Below are 19,357 nucleotides of genomic sequence, written 5' to 3' on the forward strand. Positions count from 1 at the left end.
ATGTCTTTTTCCTACAGATAGAGTCACTACATTTGTTATATCCCGTGCGTTACTAAACACGTGCATGTCTTTTTCCTACAGATAGCGTCACTACATTTGTTATATCCCGTGCGTTACCAAACTCGTGCATGTCTTTTTCCTACAGATAGAGTCACTACATTTGTTATATCCCGTGCGTTACTAAACACGTGCATGTCTTTTTCCTACAGATAGAGTCACTACATTTGTTATATCCCGTGCGTTACCAAACTCGTGCATGTCTTTTTCCTACAGATAGAGTCACTACATTTGTTATGTCACGTGCGTTACCAAACACGTGCATGTCTTTTTCCTACAGATAGCGTCACTACATTTGTTATGTCACGTGCGTTACCAAACACGTGCATGTCTTTTTCCTACAGATAGAGTCACTACATTTGTTAGGTCACGTGCGTTACCAAACACGTGCATGTCTTTTTCCTACAGATAGAGTCACTACATTTGTTAGGTCACGTGCGTTACCAAACACGTGCATGTCTTTTTCCTACAGATAGAGTCACTACATTTGTTATATCCCGTGCGTTACCAAACACGTGCATGTCTTTTTCCTACAGATAGAGTCACTACATTTGTTATATCCCGTGCGTTACCAATCACGTGCATGTCTTTTTTCTACAGATAGAGTCACTACATTTGTTATATCCCGTGCGTTACCAATCACGTGCTTGTCTTTTTCCTACAGATAGCGTCACTACATTTGTTATATCCCGTGCGTTACCAAACACGTGCATGTCTTTTTCCTACAGATAGAGTCACTACATTTGTTATATCCCGTGCGTTACCAAACACGTGCATGTCTTTTTCCTACAGATAGAGTCACTACATTTGTTAGGTCACGTGCGTTACCAAACACGTGCATGTCTTTTTCCTACAGATAGAGTCACTACATTTGTTATATCCCGTGCGTTACCAAACACGTGCATGTCTTTTTCCTACAGATAGAGTCACTACATTTGTTATATCCCGTGCGTTACCAAACACGTGCATGTCTTTTTCCTACAGATAGAGTCACTACATTTGTTATATCCCGTGCGTTACCAAACTCGTGCATGTCTTTTTCCTACAGATAGAGTCACTACATTTGTTAAGTCACGTGCGTTACCAAACTCGTGCATGTCTTTTTTCTACAGATAGAGTCACTGCATTTGTTATATCCCGTGCGTTACCAAACACGTGCATATCTTTTTCCTACAGATAGAGTCACTACATTTGTTATATCCCGTGCGTTACTAAACACGTGCATGTCTTTTTCCTACAGATAGAGTCACTACATTTGTTATATCCCGTGCGTTACTAAACACGTGCTTGTCTTTTTCCTACAGATAGAGTCACTACATTTGTTATATCCCGTGCGTTACCAAACTCGTGCATGTCTTTTTCCTACAGATAGAGTCACTACATTTGTTATATCCCGTGCGTTACTAAACACGTGCATGTCTTTTTCCTACAGATAGCGTCACTACATTTGTTATATCCCGTGCGTTACCAAACTCGTGCATGTCTTTTTCCTACAGATAGAGTCACTACATTTGTTATATCCCGTGCGTTACTAAACACGTGCATGTCTTTTTCCTACAGATAGAGTCACTACATTTGTTATATCCCGTGCGTTACCAAACTCGTGCATGTCTTTTTCCTACAGATAGAGTCACTACATTTGTTATGTCACGTGCGTTACCAAACACGTGCATGTCTTTTTCCTACAGATAGAGTCACTACATTTGTTATGTCACGTGCGTTACCAAACACGTGCATGTCTTTTTCCTACAGATAGAGTCACTACATTTGTTAGGTCACGTGCGTTACCAAACACGTGCATGTCTTTTTCCTACAGATAGAGTCACTACATTTGTTAGGTCACGTGCGTTACCAAACACGTGCATGTCTTTTTCCTACAGATAGAGTCACTACATTTGTTATATCCCGTGCGTTACCAAACACGTGCATGTCTTTTTCCTACAGATAGAGTCACTACATTTGTTATATCCCGTGCGTTACCAATCACGTGCATGTCTTTTTTCTACAGATAGAGTCACTACATTTGTTATATCCCGTGCGTTACCAATCACGTGCTTGTCTTTTTCCTACAGATAGCGTCACTACATTTGTTATATCCCGTGCGTTACCAAACACGTGCATGTCTTTTTCCTACAGATAGAGTCACTACATTTGTTATATCCCGTGCGTTACCAAACACGTGCATGTCTTTTTCCTACAGATAGAGTCACTACATTTGTTATATCCCGTGCGTTACCAAACACGTGCATGTCTTTTTCCTACAGATAGAGTCACTACATTTGTTATATCCCGTGCGTTACCAAACACGTGCATGTCTTTTTCCTACAGATAGAGTCACTACATTTGTTATATCCCGTGCGTTACCAAACACGTGCATGTCTTTTTCCTACAGATAGAGTCACTACATTTGTTATATCCCGTGCGTTACCAAACTCGTGCATGTCTTTTTCCTACAGATAGAGTCACTACATTTGTTATATCCCGTGCGTTACCAAACACGTGCATGTCTTTTTCCTACAGATAGAGTCACTGCATTTGTTAAGTCACGTGCGTTACCAAACTCGTGCATGTCTTTTTTCTACAGATAGAGTCACTGCATTTGTTATATCCCGTGCGTTACCAAACACGTGCATATCTTTTTCCTACAGATAGAGTCACTACATTTGTTATATCCCGTGCGTTACTAAACACGTGCTTGTCTTTTTCCTACAGATAGAGTCACTACATTTGTTATATCCCATGCGTTACCAAACTCGTGCATGTCTTTTTCCTACAGATAGAGTCACTACATTTGTTATATCCCGTGCGTTACCAAACTCGTGCATGTCTTTTTCCTACAGATAGAGTCACTACATTTGTTATGTCACGTGCGTTACCAAACACGTGCATGTCTTTTTCCTACAGATAGCGTCACTACATTTGTTATGTCACGTGCGTTACCAAACACGTGCATGTCTTTTTCCTACAGATAGAGTCACTACATTTGTTAGGTCACGTGCGTTACCAAACACGTGCATGTCTTTTTCCTACAGATAGAGTCACTACATTTGTTAGGTCACGTGCGTTACCAAACACGTGCATGTCTTTTTCCTACAGATAGAGTCACTACATTTGTTAGGTCCCATGCGTTACCAAACACGTGCATGTCTTTTTCCTACAGATAGAGTCACTACATTTGTTAGGTCCCATGCGTTACTAAACACGTGCATATCTTTTTCCTACAGATAGCGTCACTACATTTGTTAAGTCACGTGCGTTACCAAACACGTGCATGTCTTTTTCCTACAGATAGAGTCACTACATTTGTTATGTCACGTGCGTTACCAAACACGTGCATGTCTTTTTCCTACAGATAGCGTCACTACATTTGTTATGTCACGTGCGTTACCAAACACGTGCATGTCTTTTTCCTACAGATAGAGTCACTACATTTGTTATGTCACGTGCGTTACCAAACACGTGCATGTCTTTTTCCTACAGATAGCGTCACTACATTTGTTAAGTCACGTGCGTTACCAAACACGTGCATGTCTTTTTCCTACAGATAGAGTCACTACATTTGTTATGTCACGTGCGTTACCAAACACGTGCATGTCTTTTTCCTACAGATAGCGTCACTACATTTGTTATGTCACGTGCGTTACCAAACACGTGCATGTCTTTTTCCTACAGATAGAGTCACTACATTTGTTAGGTCACGTGCGTTACCAAACACGTGCATGTCTTTTTCCTACAGATAGAGTCACTACATTTGTTAGGTCACGTGCGTTACCAATCACGTGCATGTCTTTTTCCTACAGATAGAGTCACTACATTTGTTATATCCCGTGCGTTACCAAACACGTGCATGTCTTTTTCCTACAGATAGAGTCACTACATTTGTTATGTCACGTGCGTTACCAAACACGTGCATGTCTTTTTCCTACAAATAGCGTCACTACATTTGTTAGGTCACGTGCGTTACCAAACACGTGCATGTCTTTTTCCTACAGATAGCGTCACTACATTTGTTAAGTCACGTGCGTTACCAAACACGTGCATGTCTTTTTCCTACAGATAGCGTCACTACATTTGTTAAGTCACGTGCGTTACCAAACACGTGCATGTCTTTTTCCTACAGATAGAGTCACTACATTTGTTAGGTCACGTGCGTTACCAAACACGTGCATGTCTTTTTCCTACAAATAGCGTCACTACATTTGTTAGGTCACGTGCGTTACCAAACACGTGCATGTCTTTTTCCTACAGATAGCGTCACTACATTTGTTAAGTCACGTGCGTTACCAAACACGTGCATGTCTTTTTCCTACAGATAGCGTCACTACATTTGTTATGTCACGTGCGTTACCAAACACGTGCATGTCTTTTTCCTACAGATAGCGTCACTACATTTGTTATGTCACGTGCGTTACCAAACACGTGCATGTCTTTTTCCTACAGATAGCGTCACTACATTTGTTATGTCACGTGCGTTACCAAACACGTGCATGTCTTTTTCCTACAGATAGAGTCACTACATTTGTTAGGTCACGTGCGTTACCAAACACGTGCATGTCTTTTTCCTACAGATAGCGTCACTACATTTGTTATGTCACGTGCGTTACCAAACACGTGCATGTCTTTTTCCTACAGATAGAGTCACTACATTTGTTATATCCCGTGCGTTACCAAACACGTGCATGTCTTTTTCCTACAGATAGAGTCACTACATTTGTTAGGTCACGTGCGTTGCCAAACACGTGCATGTCTTTTTCCTACAGATAGAGTCACTACATTTGTTATATCCCGTGCGTTACCAAACACGTGCATGTCTTTTTCCTACAGATAGAGTCACTACATTTGTTAGGTCACGTGCGTTACCAAACACGTGCATGTCTTTTTCCTACAGATAGAGTCACTACATTTGTTATATCCCGTGCGTTACCAAACACGTGCTTGTCTTTTTCCTACAGATAGAGTCACTACATTTGTTATATCCCGTGCGTTACCAAACACGTGCATGTCTTTTTCCTACAGATAGCGTCACTACATTTGTTATATCCCGTGCGTTACCAAACATGTGCATGTCTTTTTCCTACAGATAGCGTCACTACATTTGTTATATCCCGTGCGTTACCAAACACGTGCTTGTCTTTTTCCTACAGATAGAGTCACTACATTTGTTATATCCCGTGCGTTACCAAACACGTGCATGTCTTTTTCCTACAGATAGAGTCACTACATTTGTTATATCCCGTGCGTTACCAAACACGTGCTTGTCTTTTTCCTACAGATAGAGTCACTACATTTGTTATATCCCGTGCGTTACCAAACACGTGCATGTCTTTTTCCTACAGATAGCGTCACTACATTTGTTAAGTCACGTGCGTTACCAAACACGTGCATGTCTTTTTCCTACAGATAGAGTCACTACATTTGTTATGTCACGTGCGTTACCAAACACGTGCATGTCTTTTTCCTACAGATAGAGTCACTACATTTGTTATATCCCGTGCGTTACCAAACACGTGCATGTCTTTTTCCTACAGATAGAGTCACTACATTTGTTATATCCCGTGCGTTACCAAACACGTGCATGTCTTTTTCCTACAGGTTTGATGCACTTGTGTTTCAGAGAACCAATTTCAAATCAAATGGATTACAAATGTTACATTTAGTTCCACAACAGAGCTTCCTTTACTTTGGAAGCCTTTAATTAAAGGAACTGTGACAAATCTTTAGTATACAAAGTATGAAATGTATCTGTACTCTGGACGTGTTGCAAAATAACACATTTATTAAAACGTGACGTTTCTGCCTCAGACAGCTCCAGAGAGCACAGATCACCTCCATATATACGGATATCCTTGGAGTGAGTACAGGTCCCTCTTTTGAATTCGATAATTAAATAAATTAACATACTATCTGCAAAATTAAAGGGACATGAAACCCAAAATTTTGCTTTCATGATTTAGGTATAACAAACAATTTTAAACAACTTTCCAGTTTACTTCTATTATCAAATTTGTTTAATTCTCTTGGTATCATTTGTTGAAGGAGCAGCAGTGCACTACTGGTTGCTAACGGAACACATGGGAGAGCCAATGACAATCGGTATATATATGCAGCCAGTGGCGTCACTATGGGGGTGTGGACCGCCTCAGGGGATGACATCACCACCAGTGGTAGATTAACGTTAGAGCTGCAATTCCAGGTCAATGACACAATGGTGTTTTTTTATGTGCTGGAGCCTAGTAAGAAGGGCCAAGGGGTCCATGCTAAACAGAGGCAGGAGGGGGTTATTGCTGTGCACCAGGGAACAGAGGCAGGATCAGCAGGGCTGCCCTTTCAATCCGCTGTACAGTTACTGGTTAATGTCCAGGGCGGGCTCTAATAGTATGATCCTATCCTGATCTTAGCAACTGCAGCACACTAAAGCTTCACGCTGGAGCTTTAGTGACGTCACTGCCGCTTTTTTTTTTTTTTAAACTTGTATAAACCCACGAACAGTACATGCTATAGCACTGTGCTGTGTGGGCTTTAACAGTCCAGACTCTGAAGGACAAAACACTTAGAGATAAACACCTTGCCTAGTCCGTGCACCCAGCTGGTGCTTTGTGTTCAGGGGATGGCGGAGAGGCTGGTCTAAGGGCTCTGAGGTATTAAGTTATTAAACATATGCACAAACTATTTGATATATGTATAGATATGCAATATATAGATAGATATGATATATATATATATGCTATTAAGTTGTAAGCATTATACACATGCATAAACATGAGTATCCTCATCTGATATATACAGTTGTATGCAAATGTTTAGGCACCCCGGACAATTTCCATGATTTTCATTTATAAATAATTGGGTGTTTGGATCAGCAATTTCATTTTGATCTAGGAAATAGCTGATGGACACAGTAATATTTCAGTAGTGAAATTAGGTTTATTTGATTAACAGAAAATGTGCATTATTTATCAAAACAAAATTAGACAGGTGCATAAATTTGGGCACTCTTGTCATTTTGTTGATTTGAATACCTGTAACTACCTAGCACTGATTAATTGGAACACACAATTGGTTTTGTGAACCCATTTTGCCTTGAACTTCATAGACAGGTGCATCCAATCATGAGAAAAGGTATTTGAGGAGGCCAATTGCAAGTTGTTGTTCTCTTTGACTCTCCTCTAAAGAGTCGCAACACGGGGCCTCAAAACAACTCTCAAATGATCTGAAAACAAAGATTGTTCAACATTATGGGTAAGGGGAAGACTACAAAACGCTATCACAGAGATTTAAGCTGTCAGTGTCCACTGTGAGGAACATAGTGAGGAAATGGAAGACCACAGGCACAGTTGTTGTTAAGGCCAGAAGCGGCAGGCCAAGTAAAATATCGGAGAGGCAAAGGATGGTGAGAACGGTCAAAAACAGACCACAGACCACCTCCAAAGACCTATAACATAATCTTGGTGCAGATGGTGTCACTGTGCATTGTTCAACAATTCAGTACACTTTGCACAAGGAGAAGCTGTATGGGATAGTGATGCGGAAGAAGCTTTTTCTGCACACACGCCACAAACTGAGTCGCTTCAGGTATGCAAACGCACATTTTGACAAGCCAGTTTCATTTTGGAAGAAGGTGCTGTGGACTGATGAAACAAAGATTGAGTTATTTTGTCATAACAAGGGGTGTTATGCATGGCGGCAAAAGAACACTTGCTAGCCACAGTAAAATTTGGTGGATGTCCCATCATGCTGTGGGGCTGTGTTGTCAGTGCCGGTACTGGGAATCCTGTTAAAGTTGGGGGTTGCATAGATTCCATTCAATATCAGCAGATACTTGAGAATAATTTTGAGGAATCAGTCACAATATTGAAGTTACGCCGGGACTGGATACTTCAACAAGACAACAACCCAAAAAACTGCTCAAAATAAACTCTGGCATTTATGCAGAGGAACAAGTACAATGTTCTGGAATGGCCATCCCAGTCCCCAGACCTGAATATCACTGAGAATCTGTGGGTTAATTTGAAGCGGGTTGTCCAAGCTCGGCAACCATCAAACCTAACTGAACTGGAGATGTTTTGCAAGGAGGAATGGTCCAAAATACCTTCATCCAGAATCCAGACACTCATTACAGGCTATTGGAAGCTTCTAGAGGCTGTTATTTCTGCTAAAGAAGGCTCTACTAAATATTGATGCAATATTTCTGTTGGGGTGCCCAAAGGTATGCACCTGTCTAATTTCGTTTTGATGCATATTGCACATTTTTTGTTAATTCAATAAACTTCATTTCACTACTGAAATATTACTGTGTCCTTCCGTTATTTTATAGATCAAAATGATATTGCTAATCCAAACACCCAATTATTTATAAATGAAAATCATGGTAATTGTCAGGGGTGCCTAAACTTTTGCATACAATTGTATATAAATATATATATATATGTGCTATATATATATATATATATATATATATATATATATACACACACACCTGGGGGGTGACACCATGAGTTACCGCACAGGATGACATCAACCCTAGTGACACCACTGTATGCAGCCATCAATCAGCAGCTAGAACCTAGGTTCTTTGCTGCTCCTGAGCTTTCCTAGAAAAATCTTTCAGCAAAGGATAACAAGAAAAGGAAGCAAATTAAATAATAGAAGTAAATTGGAAAGTTGTAATCTAAATTATGAATTTGAAAATTCTTCCACTGAGGGCATCTCTGGCATCCCCCACAGCCAAGCCCCCCCCCCACTCAGAATTGGCATTGGGCAGTACAGCCAATAAGAATGCTGCCCCTTTCCTGTCCTATTCCATGTTTTCATACTGTATGGTGTCTACCCACTTCCTCTGATGCATGTGCAGTGAGTGAGATCATGCCTCGTGATGTCTGGACAGGGAAGCTGGGCTGACACATTGATTTAATATCAGCAAAATAGGAAAGGAAATCCTGGAAACTTCCATAGTGTATAAGTAAAACTAGCTTTATATGATAGAAGTTAAAACGAGCACACAGAGAACAGTGAGTGCTGACTGGTCTTACGCGTTTTGGCTTGTCCCGTAGTTATAGACCTGACAATGTGTTAGCCAGCCAGGTAACAGAACCCATAAAAAAGGTGGCTAATGTTCAAATGTTATCAATCTTTCCTTATATCAGCTCACAGACATAGAACTCAAGGTACTTGGCTATGGCTTAGGATTTTGCCACACTAGGAGCTTTAATCTGTTTAACATTATATGTTTTAACATTATCATGAAACATTTCAGGAGTAACAATTCATTGGTGACTGAGGATTCGATGCAGAATGGCGCTCCTCAGGGACAACCTGATTTGACCTATTTTGATGCATGTGCCATTAGGTCCTTAGAAGAATTAGAGCAGGCTTCTATTCACAATGAGAATCACGTTGGAAATGTACACTACCCTAAAATTAAAAAACAGTCCAATTTTTACCCCATTCATAATAGAAGTAAAGCATTGGAACTGTATCATAAACGTGTGGTAGAGGATCTTACCTCATTGTCATATAGTAGTCCTCGCTCCAATTTTAGAAAGAACTGTGATCCTTGGTAGATGACGGAGTATATCTTGGAAGTATGGATATAGATACAGCACACTATCTTTTAGTTGATAATCCAGTTACTCCCATATTTAGGCTGACCATATTGCCGCTTTAAAAAGGGACACATATGAAAAATACATATGTCAGGGCTGTTTTCAGGGCTGTTTAAAGAAATGATTTGTATAAGAACCCTGACATATGTATTTTTCATATGTGTTCCTTCTTAAAGCGGCAATATGGTCAGCCTACCCATATTCCATCATCTACCGAAGGTCCATAAGAGCCTAGAACAGGTTAGGGGTAGACCCATTGTATCCGGTATAGGTTGCTTATTGGAACCCCTGTCTGAATGACCGTGATGGTTGAATCAAACAAGATCAGTAGCTGCTTATTCTGCAAACCCATATCAGGGAACACTATAGTACACCCCAAAAGTGCTCACCCTAACCACGTGTGTAAAGGTGTTGTAAAAGGGCAGTACATTAGGGTCAAACGGATATGTACAGACAACAAAAAATTTGAGGAGAGCCAAGTCCTTGAACAACGTTTTAAGGATAGAAGGTACTCTAAACATCTATTAAACAAAGTGTCTAAACAAGTCTCCACACTGGATAGGTCAGCTACCTTTATACCTAAACCTAAGAAAGAACAAGATCGACAGCCACTCTTCATCACCAAATACTCCACAGAATTTTATACTATATGTAAAATTGTGAAAACATATTTCCTGTTATTATAAGGTGATAAGGATTTAAAGAAGGTTGTGGAGGGCGGTTGTAAGTGTATTTTTTTTCCCAAAAACCTGACTTTGGCAATCTACTTTCCCCAAGTCAACTTCCAATGACATCCCCTGTAAGCTCTTGGCTTAGCTCCAATAGTAATTTTAAATGTGGCAGCTCTAGGTGCAAATCGTGTGATTTTTTAACTACAGGTAGTGATTTTTATTAATGTGTTACTGGACAGCATTTAACTGTTAAAGGCTACATCAATTGTTCACCTACCTATGTTGTAAATTTGATTGAATGTACCCAACATTAAATGCAATATGTAGACATGACCACTAGGAATGTCAGATCACATATACGTGTACACCTGGGGTAGATTACCAATGAAAAGCGCAGCTCTGCGTTATCCATACATTTCTTGGATCAACACAATAAATGTGTTGATAACTTTAAATAGAAGCTATTGAAGTTGTGAGGTGTCCCAAAAGAGGTGGGGACAGGGAACAGTTATTAGCCAGAATAGAAGTTTTCTGGATTTTCAAGTTGAAAACCCAGGTACCTAGGGGCTTCAATTCTGTGTATGACGTAATAAATCACTGGAAATAGATTAATCGTGGCGATGTATTCACACGCTATTTATCGCATATAGCATATATTATAAGACTTCTAATTATCATAAGTAGGTTGATATGTACTATAATGGTTATAAAATATCTTACCTTTCTATATAACTGTATATACCCTGTGTGATTCAGTATACCTTTAATCTATTGCTAATAGGTATTGGTTAAAGTTGTGTGATCTATCTAAGAATCTTTTTTGATTTACTAGTATCATGATTTATAACCTTGTATCATTGTACAAACAATAGTCTGATATTCACTTATATGTTGATTCCCTTAAAATTTATTATAACTTTCTAATGTTCTAAGTTGTTACCAGCTGCAAATGACACTGTTATTGAACAAGTATGTTTAAACGTATTGTAGGAGGTGTTTTACTTCTTTTTACAATTAACCAATGAAATCACTTGAAAGGGTTTTTAAACACAGCTGGCTAACACATTGTCAGGTCTATGACTACAGCACTAGCCGAAACGCGTAAGGCCAGTCAGCACTCACTGTTCTCTGTGTGCCCGTTTTAACTTGTATCAAATAAAGCTGGTTTTACTTATACACTACGGAAGTTTCCAGGATTTCCTTTCATTTTTTGCTGATATCTCATCATTGGGATCATAAGGAGTCCCTTTCTTTCCTGAGATACTTCCCTTTCTACCCCCGGAACCAGGTCTATGTCTGGATATTACTTTGGTTTTACCGCTATTGCTGGTATGGATTCAAGCTTAACCTGTTGTGGATTGTGATTGGCCAGGATAGAGACCATGTGCGCCAGAAGTCTCTGTTGCTTGACCCTTGGAGCTAGGAGGAGGAGCGCGGTGATGTGTTGCCCTTGCATCGGGTCTCCAGAGCAGAACAGCAATGCAGCTATATGATAGTAGAGGTCTGCTTAGCCACTTTAAACACACTGATCGGACGGGCTCTGTTTATTGAGCTGTGCCACGACCAGAGGTTGCTCTTTGGGTACCACGGTTAAGATTGGGGTAAGAAAGTTCACAGACTGAGCAACCTGTTCTTACAAACTACATTTAGTAATCCTTACTAGGTGATGGAAAATTGTTGTTGTTGACATTGATTTAATGTCAGTCATGCAGCAATTATGTTAACTTATACACATATTTAACATTTTATTAACACAATGGGGCGCATTTATCAAGCTCCGTACAGAGCTTTTGGGCCCGTGTTTCTGGCGCTGCTCCATAACCCTGTCCGCCTGCTCTGAGCAGACGGACGGGAATCGCCAGAAATCAACCCGATCAAGTACGATCGGGTTGATTGAAGGCTCCCTGCTTGCGGCCCATTGGCAGCGAGTCAGCAGGGGGCGGCATTGCACCAGCAGCTCTTGTGGGCTGCTGGTGCAATGCTAAATGCGGAGAGCGTATTGCTCATTCAGCGAGATCTTGCGGACCTGATCTGCACTATCGGATCAGATCCGCAAGACCTTTAATAAATAGGCCCCAATGCATAGCACATATTTTTTTATCCAACATTTACTATTCCTTTAATATTGCATAGTATAACAAAACAAATAATGTACATACTGTAGCAAGTTTCTGAACAGCTTCATCAGATGCCCCAAGTGACGCAAGTCCAATCTCCTGAGAAAACTGCGCAAAACTGGGTTCCGCTAAGAGAGGAACATGACCTAAAAGTTCATGACAGGTGTCCCTAAAATGACAGTAAAAAAAAAATAAGTATTGTTATTACTGGTTATACATTTCCTAGAGAGAAATAATGAGCATGTAATATTTGTAACTGGTAACAGAATATAATTAAAGGGACACTGAACCCAAATTTTTTCTTTCATGATTCAGATAGAGCAGCAATTTTAAGCAACTTTCTAATTTACTCCTATTATCAATTTTTCTTTATTCTGTTGCTATCTTTATTTGAAAAAGAAGGCATCTAAGCTAAGGAGCCAGACAATTTTTGGTTCAGACCCTGGACAGCACTTGTTTATTGGTGGGTGCATTTAGCCACCAATCAGCAAGAACAACCCAGGTTGTGAAGCAAAAATGGGGCGGTTTCTAAACTTGCATTCTTGCTTTTTTTTTATAAATAAAGATAGCAAGAGAATGAAGAAACTTTCGCCTAGATTTAGAGTTTTGTCTGTAAAAACTTGCGGGGCTAACGCTCCTTTTTTTTTTAGCGCACCCTTTAGCCAACGCTGTTATTACGAGTTTTCTAAATGGCTGCGCTAGCCTCAGAAAAGTGAGCGTTGAGCCAAATTTAGCTCCACTTCAACCCTCAATACCAGCGTTGCTTACGGTAGCGGTAAGCTGGAAAAACGTGCTCGTGCACAATTTCCCCATAGGATACAATGGGGCTGAGCTGGCGGAAAAAAAACCTAACACCTTGAAAAAAGCAGCGTTCAGCTCCTAACGCAGCCCCATTGTTTCCTATGGGGAAAAACTTTCTAAGTCTACACCTAACACCCTAACATGAACCCCGAGCCTAAACACCCCTAATCTTACACTTATTAACCCCTAATCTGCCACCCCCACTATTGCTGACACCTGCATTATACTATTTACCCCTAATCTGCCGCTCCGGACACCGCCGACACCTACATTATCCCTATGAACCCCTAATCTGCTGCCCCTAACATCGCCGACACCTATATTATATTTATTAACCCCTAATCTGCCCTCCCTAACATCGCCGCCACCTACCTACAATTATTAACACCCTAACCTGCCGCCCCCAACGTCGCCGCTACTATAATAAATTTATTAACCCCTAAACCTAAGTCTAACCCTAACACCCCCCCTAAATTAAATATAATTTAAATACATCTAAATAAATTTACTATAATTAAATAAATTATTCCTATTTAAAAATAAATACTTACCTATACAATAAACCCTAATATAGCACAATATAACTATTAGTTACATTGTAGCTATTTTAGGATTTATATTTATTTTACAGGCAACTTTGTGTTTATTTTAACTAGGTACAATAGCTATTAAATAGTTAATAACTATTTAATAGCTACCTTGTTAAAATAATTACAAAATTACCTGTAAAATTAATCCCAACCTAAGTTACAAATACACCTAACACTACACTATCAATAAATTAATTAAATAAACTACAATGATATAAACTGCAATACAATTAAATAAACTAAACTATATTACAAAAAAACCCACTAAATTACAAAAAATAAAAAAATATTACAAGAATTTTAATCTAATTACACCTAATCTAAGCCCCCTAATAAAATAAAAAAGCCCCCCAAAATAAAAAAATTCCCTACCCTATACTAAATTACAAAAGTAATCAGCTCTTTTACCAGCCCTTAAAAGGGCTTTTTGCGGGGCATTGCCCCAAAGTAATCAGCTCTTTTACCTGTAAAATAAAATACAAGACCCCCCCAACATTACAACCCACTACTCACACACCCCTACTCTAAAACCCACCCGATCCCCCCTTAAAAAAACCTAACACTACCCCATTGAAGATCCCCCTACCTTGAGCCGTATTTACCCAGCCGGGCACCGATGGGCCAGAATAGGACATCCGGAGCGGCAGAAGTCTTCATCCGATCGGGCAGAAGAGGTCCTCCATCCAGCAGAAGTCTTCATCCAAGCGGCATCTTCTATCTTCATCCATACAGCGCGGAGCGGGTCCATCTTCAAGACATCCGACGCGGAGCATCCTTTTCTTCCCGACGACTAACGACGAATGAAGGTTCCTTTAAATGACGTCATGCAAGATGGCGTCCCTCGAACTCCGATTGGCTGATAGGATTCTGATAGGATTCTATCAGCCAATCGGAATTAAGGTAGAAAAAATCTGATTGGCTAATGTAATCTGCCAATCGGATTGAAGTTCAATCCGATTGGCTGATTGGATCAGCCAATAGAATGCGAGGTCAATTCTATTGGCTGATCCAATCCGATTGGGTGTTAGTGTACTTTGTAGCACTGTAGTTAAGAGCCTTATGTTCCGGCGTTAGCCCATAAAACTCTTAACTACTGACTTTTTTATGCGGTTGGAGTCTTGGAGGTAGAGGCTGTATCGCTCACTTCTTCAAATCCCATTAAAAAGATAGGATACGCAATTGACGTAAGGGGATTTGCGGTAGCCAAAAGTCGCGGAAGAAAAGTGAGCAGTACACCTGTACCAGCCATACTCGTAATACCAGTGGGCATTAAAAAGCAGCGTTAGGACCCCTTAACGCTGCTTTTTAAGGCTAACGCAGGACTCTAAATCTAGGCGATTGATAATAGGAGTAAAATATTGATGTACTCTAGCAGCAAGTGTTCATTATAGACGTGTTTTTATTAAATACAGTGTAGAGTAAAAGCTGCTTATTTCTTATGCACATAATAAATTGCAAACCCTCATACAGGGATAAGGTACGTTTGCTAATATAAGTACTTACGGTTCCGGAGTGTAAAGTGGATCGGAGCTGTGTCTGACATACTGAGTGCAGTGGAAAACCCGGAATGCCAATCCTGCAAGGAAGTCTCTAGGGGACAAATATCCAGCAACAGGACGGATTGTAAATCCTGATCGCTCTACACAAGATACAAACACAAAATGGGTTTTATTAAACACATCAAATGTAAAAACCTAAAGTCCTATTGGAGCTTTTATGAAACACTCCATCAGTCCTTTCCTTATACGGGTCCAGCAACCAGATGAAGAACCTCCTTTCAAGCCCAATTTGGACAACATGATGGCTTGAGGTGTCAAACATTTGAAATCCATATTACTTTCCACAAAAATGAAACACATCTGACACCATATTCTTGTTATTCCAGACATAATGGGGCATATTTATCAAGCTCTGAATGGAACTTGATGCCCAGTGTTTCTGGCAAGCCTGCAGACTCGCCAGAAACAGCAGTTATGAAGCAGCGGTCACAAAGACCACTGCTCCATAACCTGTCCGCCTGCTCTGAGCAGGCGGACAGACATCGCCGGAAATCAACCCGATCGAGTACGATCGGACTGATTGACACCCCCTGCTGGCGGCCCATTGGCCGCGAGTCTGCAGGGGCGGCATTGCACCAGCAGCTCTTGTGAGCTGCTGGTGCAATGCTGAATACGGCGAGCGTATTGCTCGCCGTATTCAGCGAGGTCTGTCGGACCTGATCCGCACTGTCGGATCAGGTCCGACAGACCTTGATAACTTGGGGCCAATGTGTCATTCTGAATGGTGGCTGCATGTGTTCAAGGGTTTTTAATGCATATTTGTTTTTATTTTTTGGAAGGTTTTCTGCCTATCATTCAAGGACTTTTTTTACTAGAATTTTTACTCTCACTACCGCACCAATGAAAGGAAAGATAAACATTTGGGGGTCTATCCCTTTCTGTTTGAAAAGCATCAAGAAGTTGATCACATGTTCGGCAATGCTTTCAAATTCAATAACATTCCAATTCATCAGAAAATGTATCAAATACCCTCACCGGAAATATTTCAATGCAGCTGAAAGGTTTCACCTGACAGATGGTATGAGTTTGCACAGTGGTTGTTTTTATTATTATTAAATGATATAATGGGATATGAAACCCAAAACGTTTCTTTTGTGAATCAGGCAGGGCAAGTCGTTTAAAAAAACTTTCCAATTTACTTCTATTATCAAATTTACTTAATTCCCATGATATTTTTGGTGAAGAGATACCTAGGTAAGTGTCTGGAGCACTATATAGCAGGAAATAGTGCTGCCATCTTGTGCTCTTGCAAATGGACAAAATGATTGCACAACTGCTGCTATATAGTGCTCCAAACACATGCACACTCCTGAGCTTACATCCCTGCTCTTTAACAAAAAGAGAAATTTGATAATAGAAGTAAATCAGAAAGTTCTATTTGAGTCATGAAAGAACCATTGTGAGAATGCAACACACTAAGATCTGAATTTGCACTTTCACAAAAAGAAATCGGAAAAGAGCCGAACACCGCAAGCCGCTGCTTTCTTCTGTGTTTAGATACTCACTAATGTTCTGCCTACAAAATATAGAGACCTGGGTAAGGACAATGACACTTTTCTGATTTAGATACAATGTACCATTAAAAATGTTTTCCAATTTGCAATTTTGTTACCCCAATTTGAAATTGAAAGATAGTTCCTTTCTATGGGAACTTACCTAGATAGGCTTAGTAGTGTGCACGTGTCATATGTTTTATAATGTTGCAAACACTACTGACTTATAGTGGTCTATTGCTCAATACACATGAACAATCAAGTTTTACTCCTATCTCCCTTGAATGCGTGCAGTATTGGCAAGAGATGGGTAAGCGCAGGGGGACGGGCTTAGGCAAATAGATGAGGGGCTGCCTTGGATAGAGAAAGATACAGGCAGCAGAATATTTTCTATCGATTCAACACATGATTTTACATTGCGCTTTAGAAGCAATTAAACACTGTGGCCTAGATTTGGAGTTCGGCGGTAGAAGGGCTGTTAACGCTCCGCTGGCTTTTTTCTGGCCGCACCATAAATTTAACTCTGGTATCGAGAGTTCAAACAAATGCTGCGTTAGGCTCCAAAAAAGGAGCGTAGAGCATTTTTACCGCAAATGCAACTCTCGATACCAGAGTTGCTTACGGACGCGGCCAGCCTCAAAAACGTGCTCGTGCACGATATCCCCATAGGAAACAATGGGGCTGTTTGAGCTGAAAAAAAACCTAACACCTGCAAAAAAGCAGCGTTCAGCTCCTAACGCAGCCCCATTGTTTCCTATGGGGAAACACTTCCTACGTCTGCACCTAACACTCTAACATGTACCCCGAGTCTAAACACCCCTAACCTTACACTTATTAACCCCTAATCTGCCGCCCCCGCTATCGCTGACCCCTGCATATTATTTTTAACCCCTAATCTGCCGCTCCGTAAACCGCCTTAACCTACGTTATCCCTATGTACCCCTAATCTGCTGCCCTAACATCGCCGACCCCTATATTATATTTATTAACCCCTAATCTGCCCCCCACAACGTCGCCGACACCTGCCTACACTTATTAACCCCTAATCTGCTGAGCGGACCTGAGCGCTACTATAATAAAGTTATTAACCCCTAATCCGCCTCACTAACCCTATCATAAATAGTATTAACCCCTAATCTGCCCTCCCTAACATCGCCGACACCTAACTTCAATTATTAACCCTTAATCTGACGACCGGAGCTCACCGCTACTATAATAAATGGATTAACCCCTAAAGCTAAGTCTAACCCTAACACTAACACCCCCCTAAGTTAAATATAATTTAAATCTAACGAAATTAATTAACTCTTATTAAATAAATTATTCCTATTTAAAGCTAAATACTTACCTGTAAAATACATCCTAATATAGCTACAATATAAATTATAATTATATTATAGCTATTTTAGGATTTATATTTATTTTACAGGCAACTTGGTAATTATTTTAACCAGGTACAATAGCTATTTAATAGTTACCTAGTTAAAATAATAACAAATTTACCTGTAAAATAAGTCCTAACCTAAGATATAATTAAACCTAACACTACCCTATCAATAAATTAATTAAATAAACTACCTACAATTACCTACAATTAACCTAACACTACACTATCAATAAATTAATTAAACACAATTGCTACAAATAAATACAATTACATAAACTAGCTAAAGTTACAAAAAATAAAAAAATATTTACAAACATAAGAAAAATATTACAACAATTTTAAACTAATTACACCTACTCTAAGCCCCCTAATAAAATAACAAAGCCCCCCAAAATAAAAAATTCCCTACCCTATTCTAAATTAAAAAAGGTAAAAGCTCTTTTACCTTACCAGCCCTGAACAGGGCCCTTTGCGGGGCATGCCCCAAGAATTTCAGCTCTTTTGCCTGTAAAAAAAAACATACAATACCCCCCCCCAACATTACAACCCACCACCCACATACCCCTAATCTAACCCAAACCCCCCTTAAATAAACCTAACACTAAGCCCCTGAAGATCTTCCTACCTTGTCTTCACCATCCAGGTTCACCGATCCGTCCTGAAGAGCTCCTCCGATGTCCTGATCCAAGCCCAAGCGGGGGGCTGAAGAGGTCCATGATCCGGTCAAAGTCTTCATCCAAGCGGGGCAGAAGAGGATCTTCCATCCGATTGAAGTCTTCATCCAAGCAGCATCCATCCGGAGCGAAGCGGCAGGATCCTGAAGACCTCCAGCGCGGAACATCCATCCGGCCCGACGACTGAACGACGAATGACTGTTCCTTTAAGGGACGTCATCCAAGTTGGCGTCCCTCGAATTCCGATTGGCTGATAGGATTCTATCAGCCAATCGGAATTAAGGTAGGAATTTTCTGATTGGCTGATGGAATCAGCCAATCAGAATCAAGTTCAATCCGATTGGCTGATCCGATCAGCCAATCAGATTGAGCTCGCATTCTATTGGCTTATCGGAACAGCCAATAG

General features: G+C 40.3%; 1 protein-coding gene across 1 annotated transcript in view; it reads right to left on the minus strand.

Annotated features, from left to right (window-relative positions):
* The window catches only part of TPH1 (tryptophan hydroxylase 1), an 81,118-nt gene that overhangs the window by 20,603 nt on the left and 41,158 nt on the right, over nucleotides 1–19,357 (minus strand). Inside the window, exons 7-8 of the mRNA XM_053688946.1 lie at nucleotides 15,342–15,477; nucleotides 12,490–12,616 (exon numbers count right to left, since the gene is read on the minus strand). Coding sequence (XP_053544921.1) covers nucleotides 12,490–12,616; nucleotides 15,342–15,477 — 263 coding nt within the window. The remainder of the gene's footprint in view (nucleotides 1–12,489; nucleotides 12,617–15,341; nucleotides 15,478–19,357) is intronic.

The sequence above is a fragment of the Bombina bombina genome, chromosome 7 (genome assembly GCF_027579735.1).
Source record: "Bombina bombina isolate aBomBom1 chromosome 7, aBomBom1.pri, whole genome shotgun sequence".
Taxonomy (NCBI): Eukaryota; Metazoa; Chordata; class Amphibia; order Anura; family Bombinatoridae; genus Bombina; species Bombina bombina.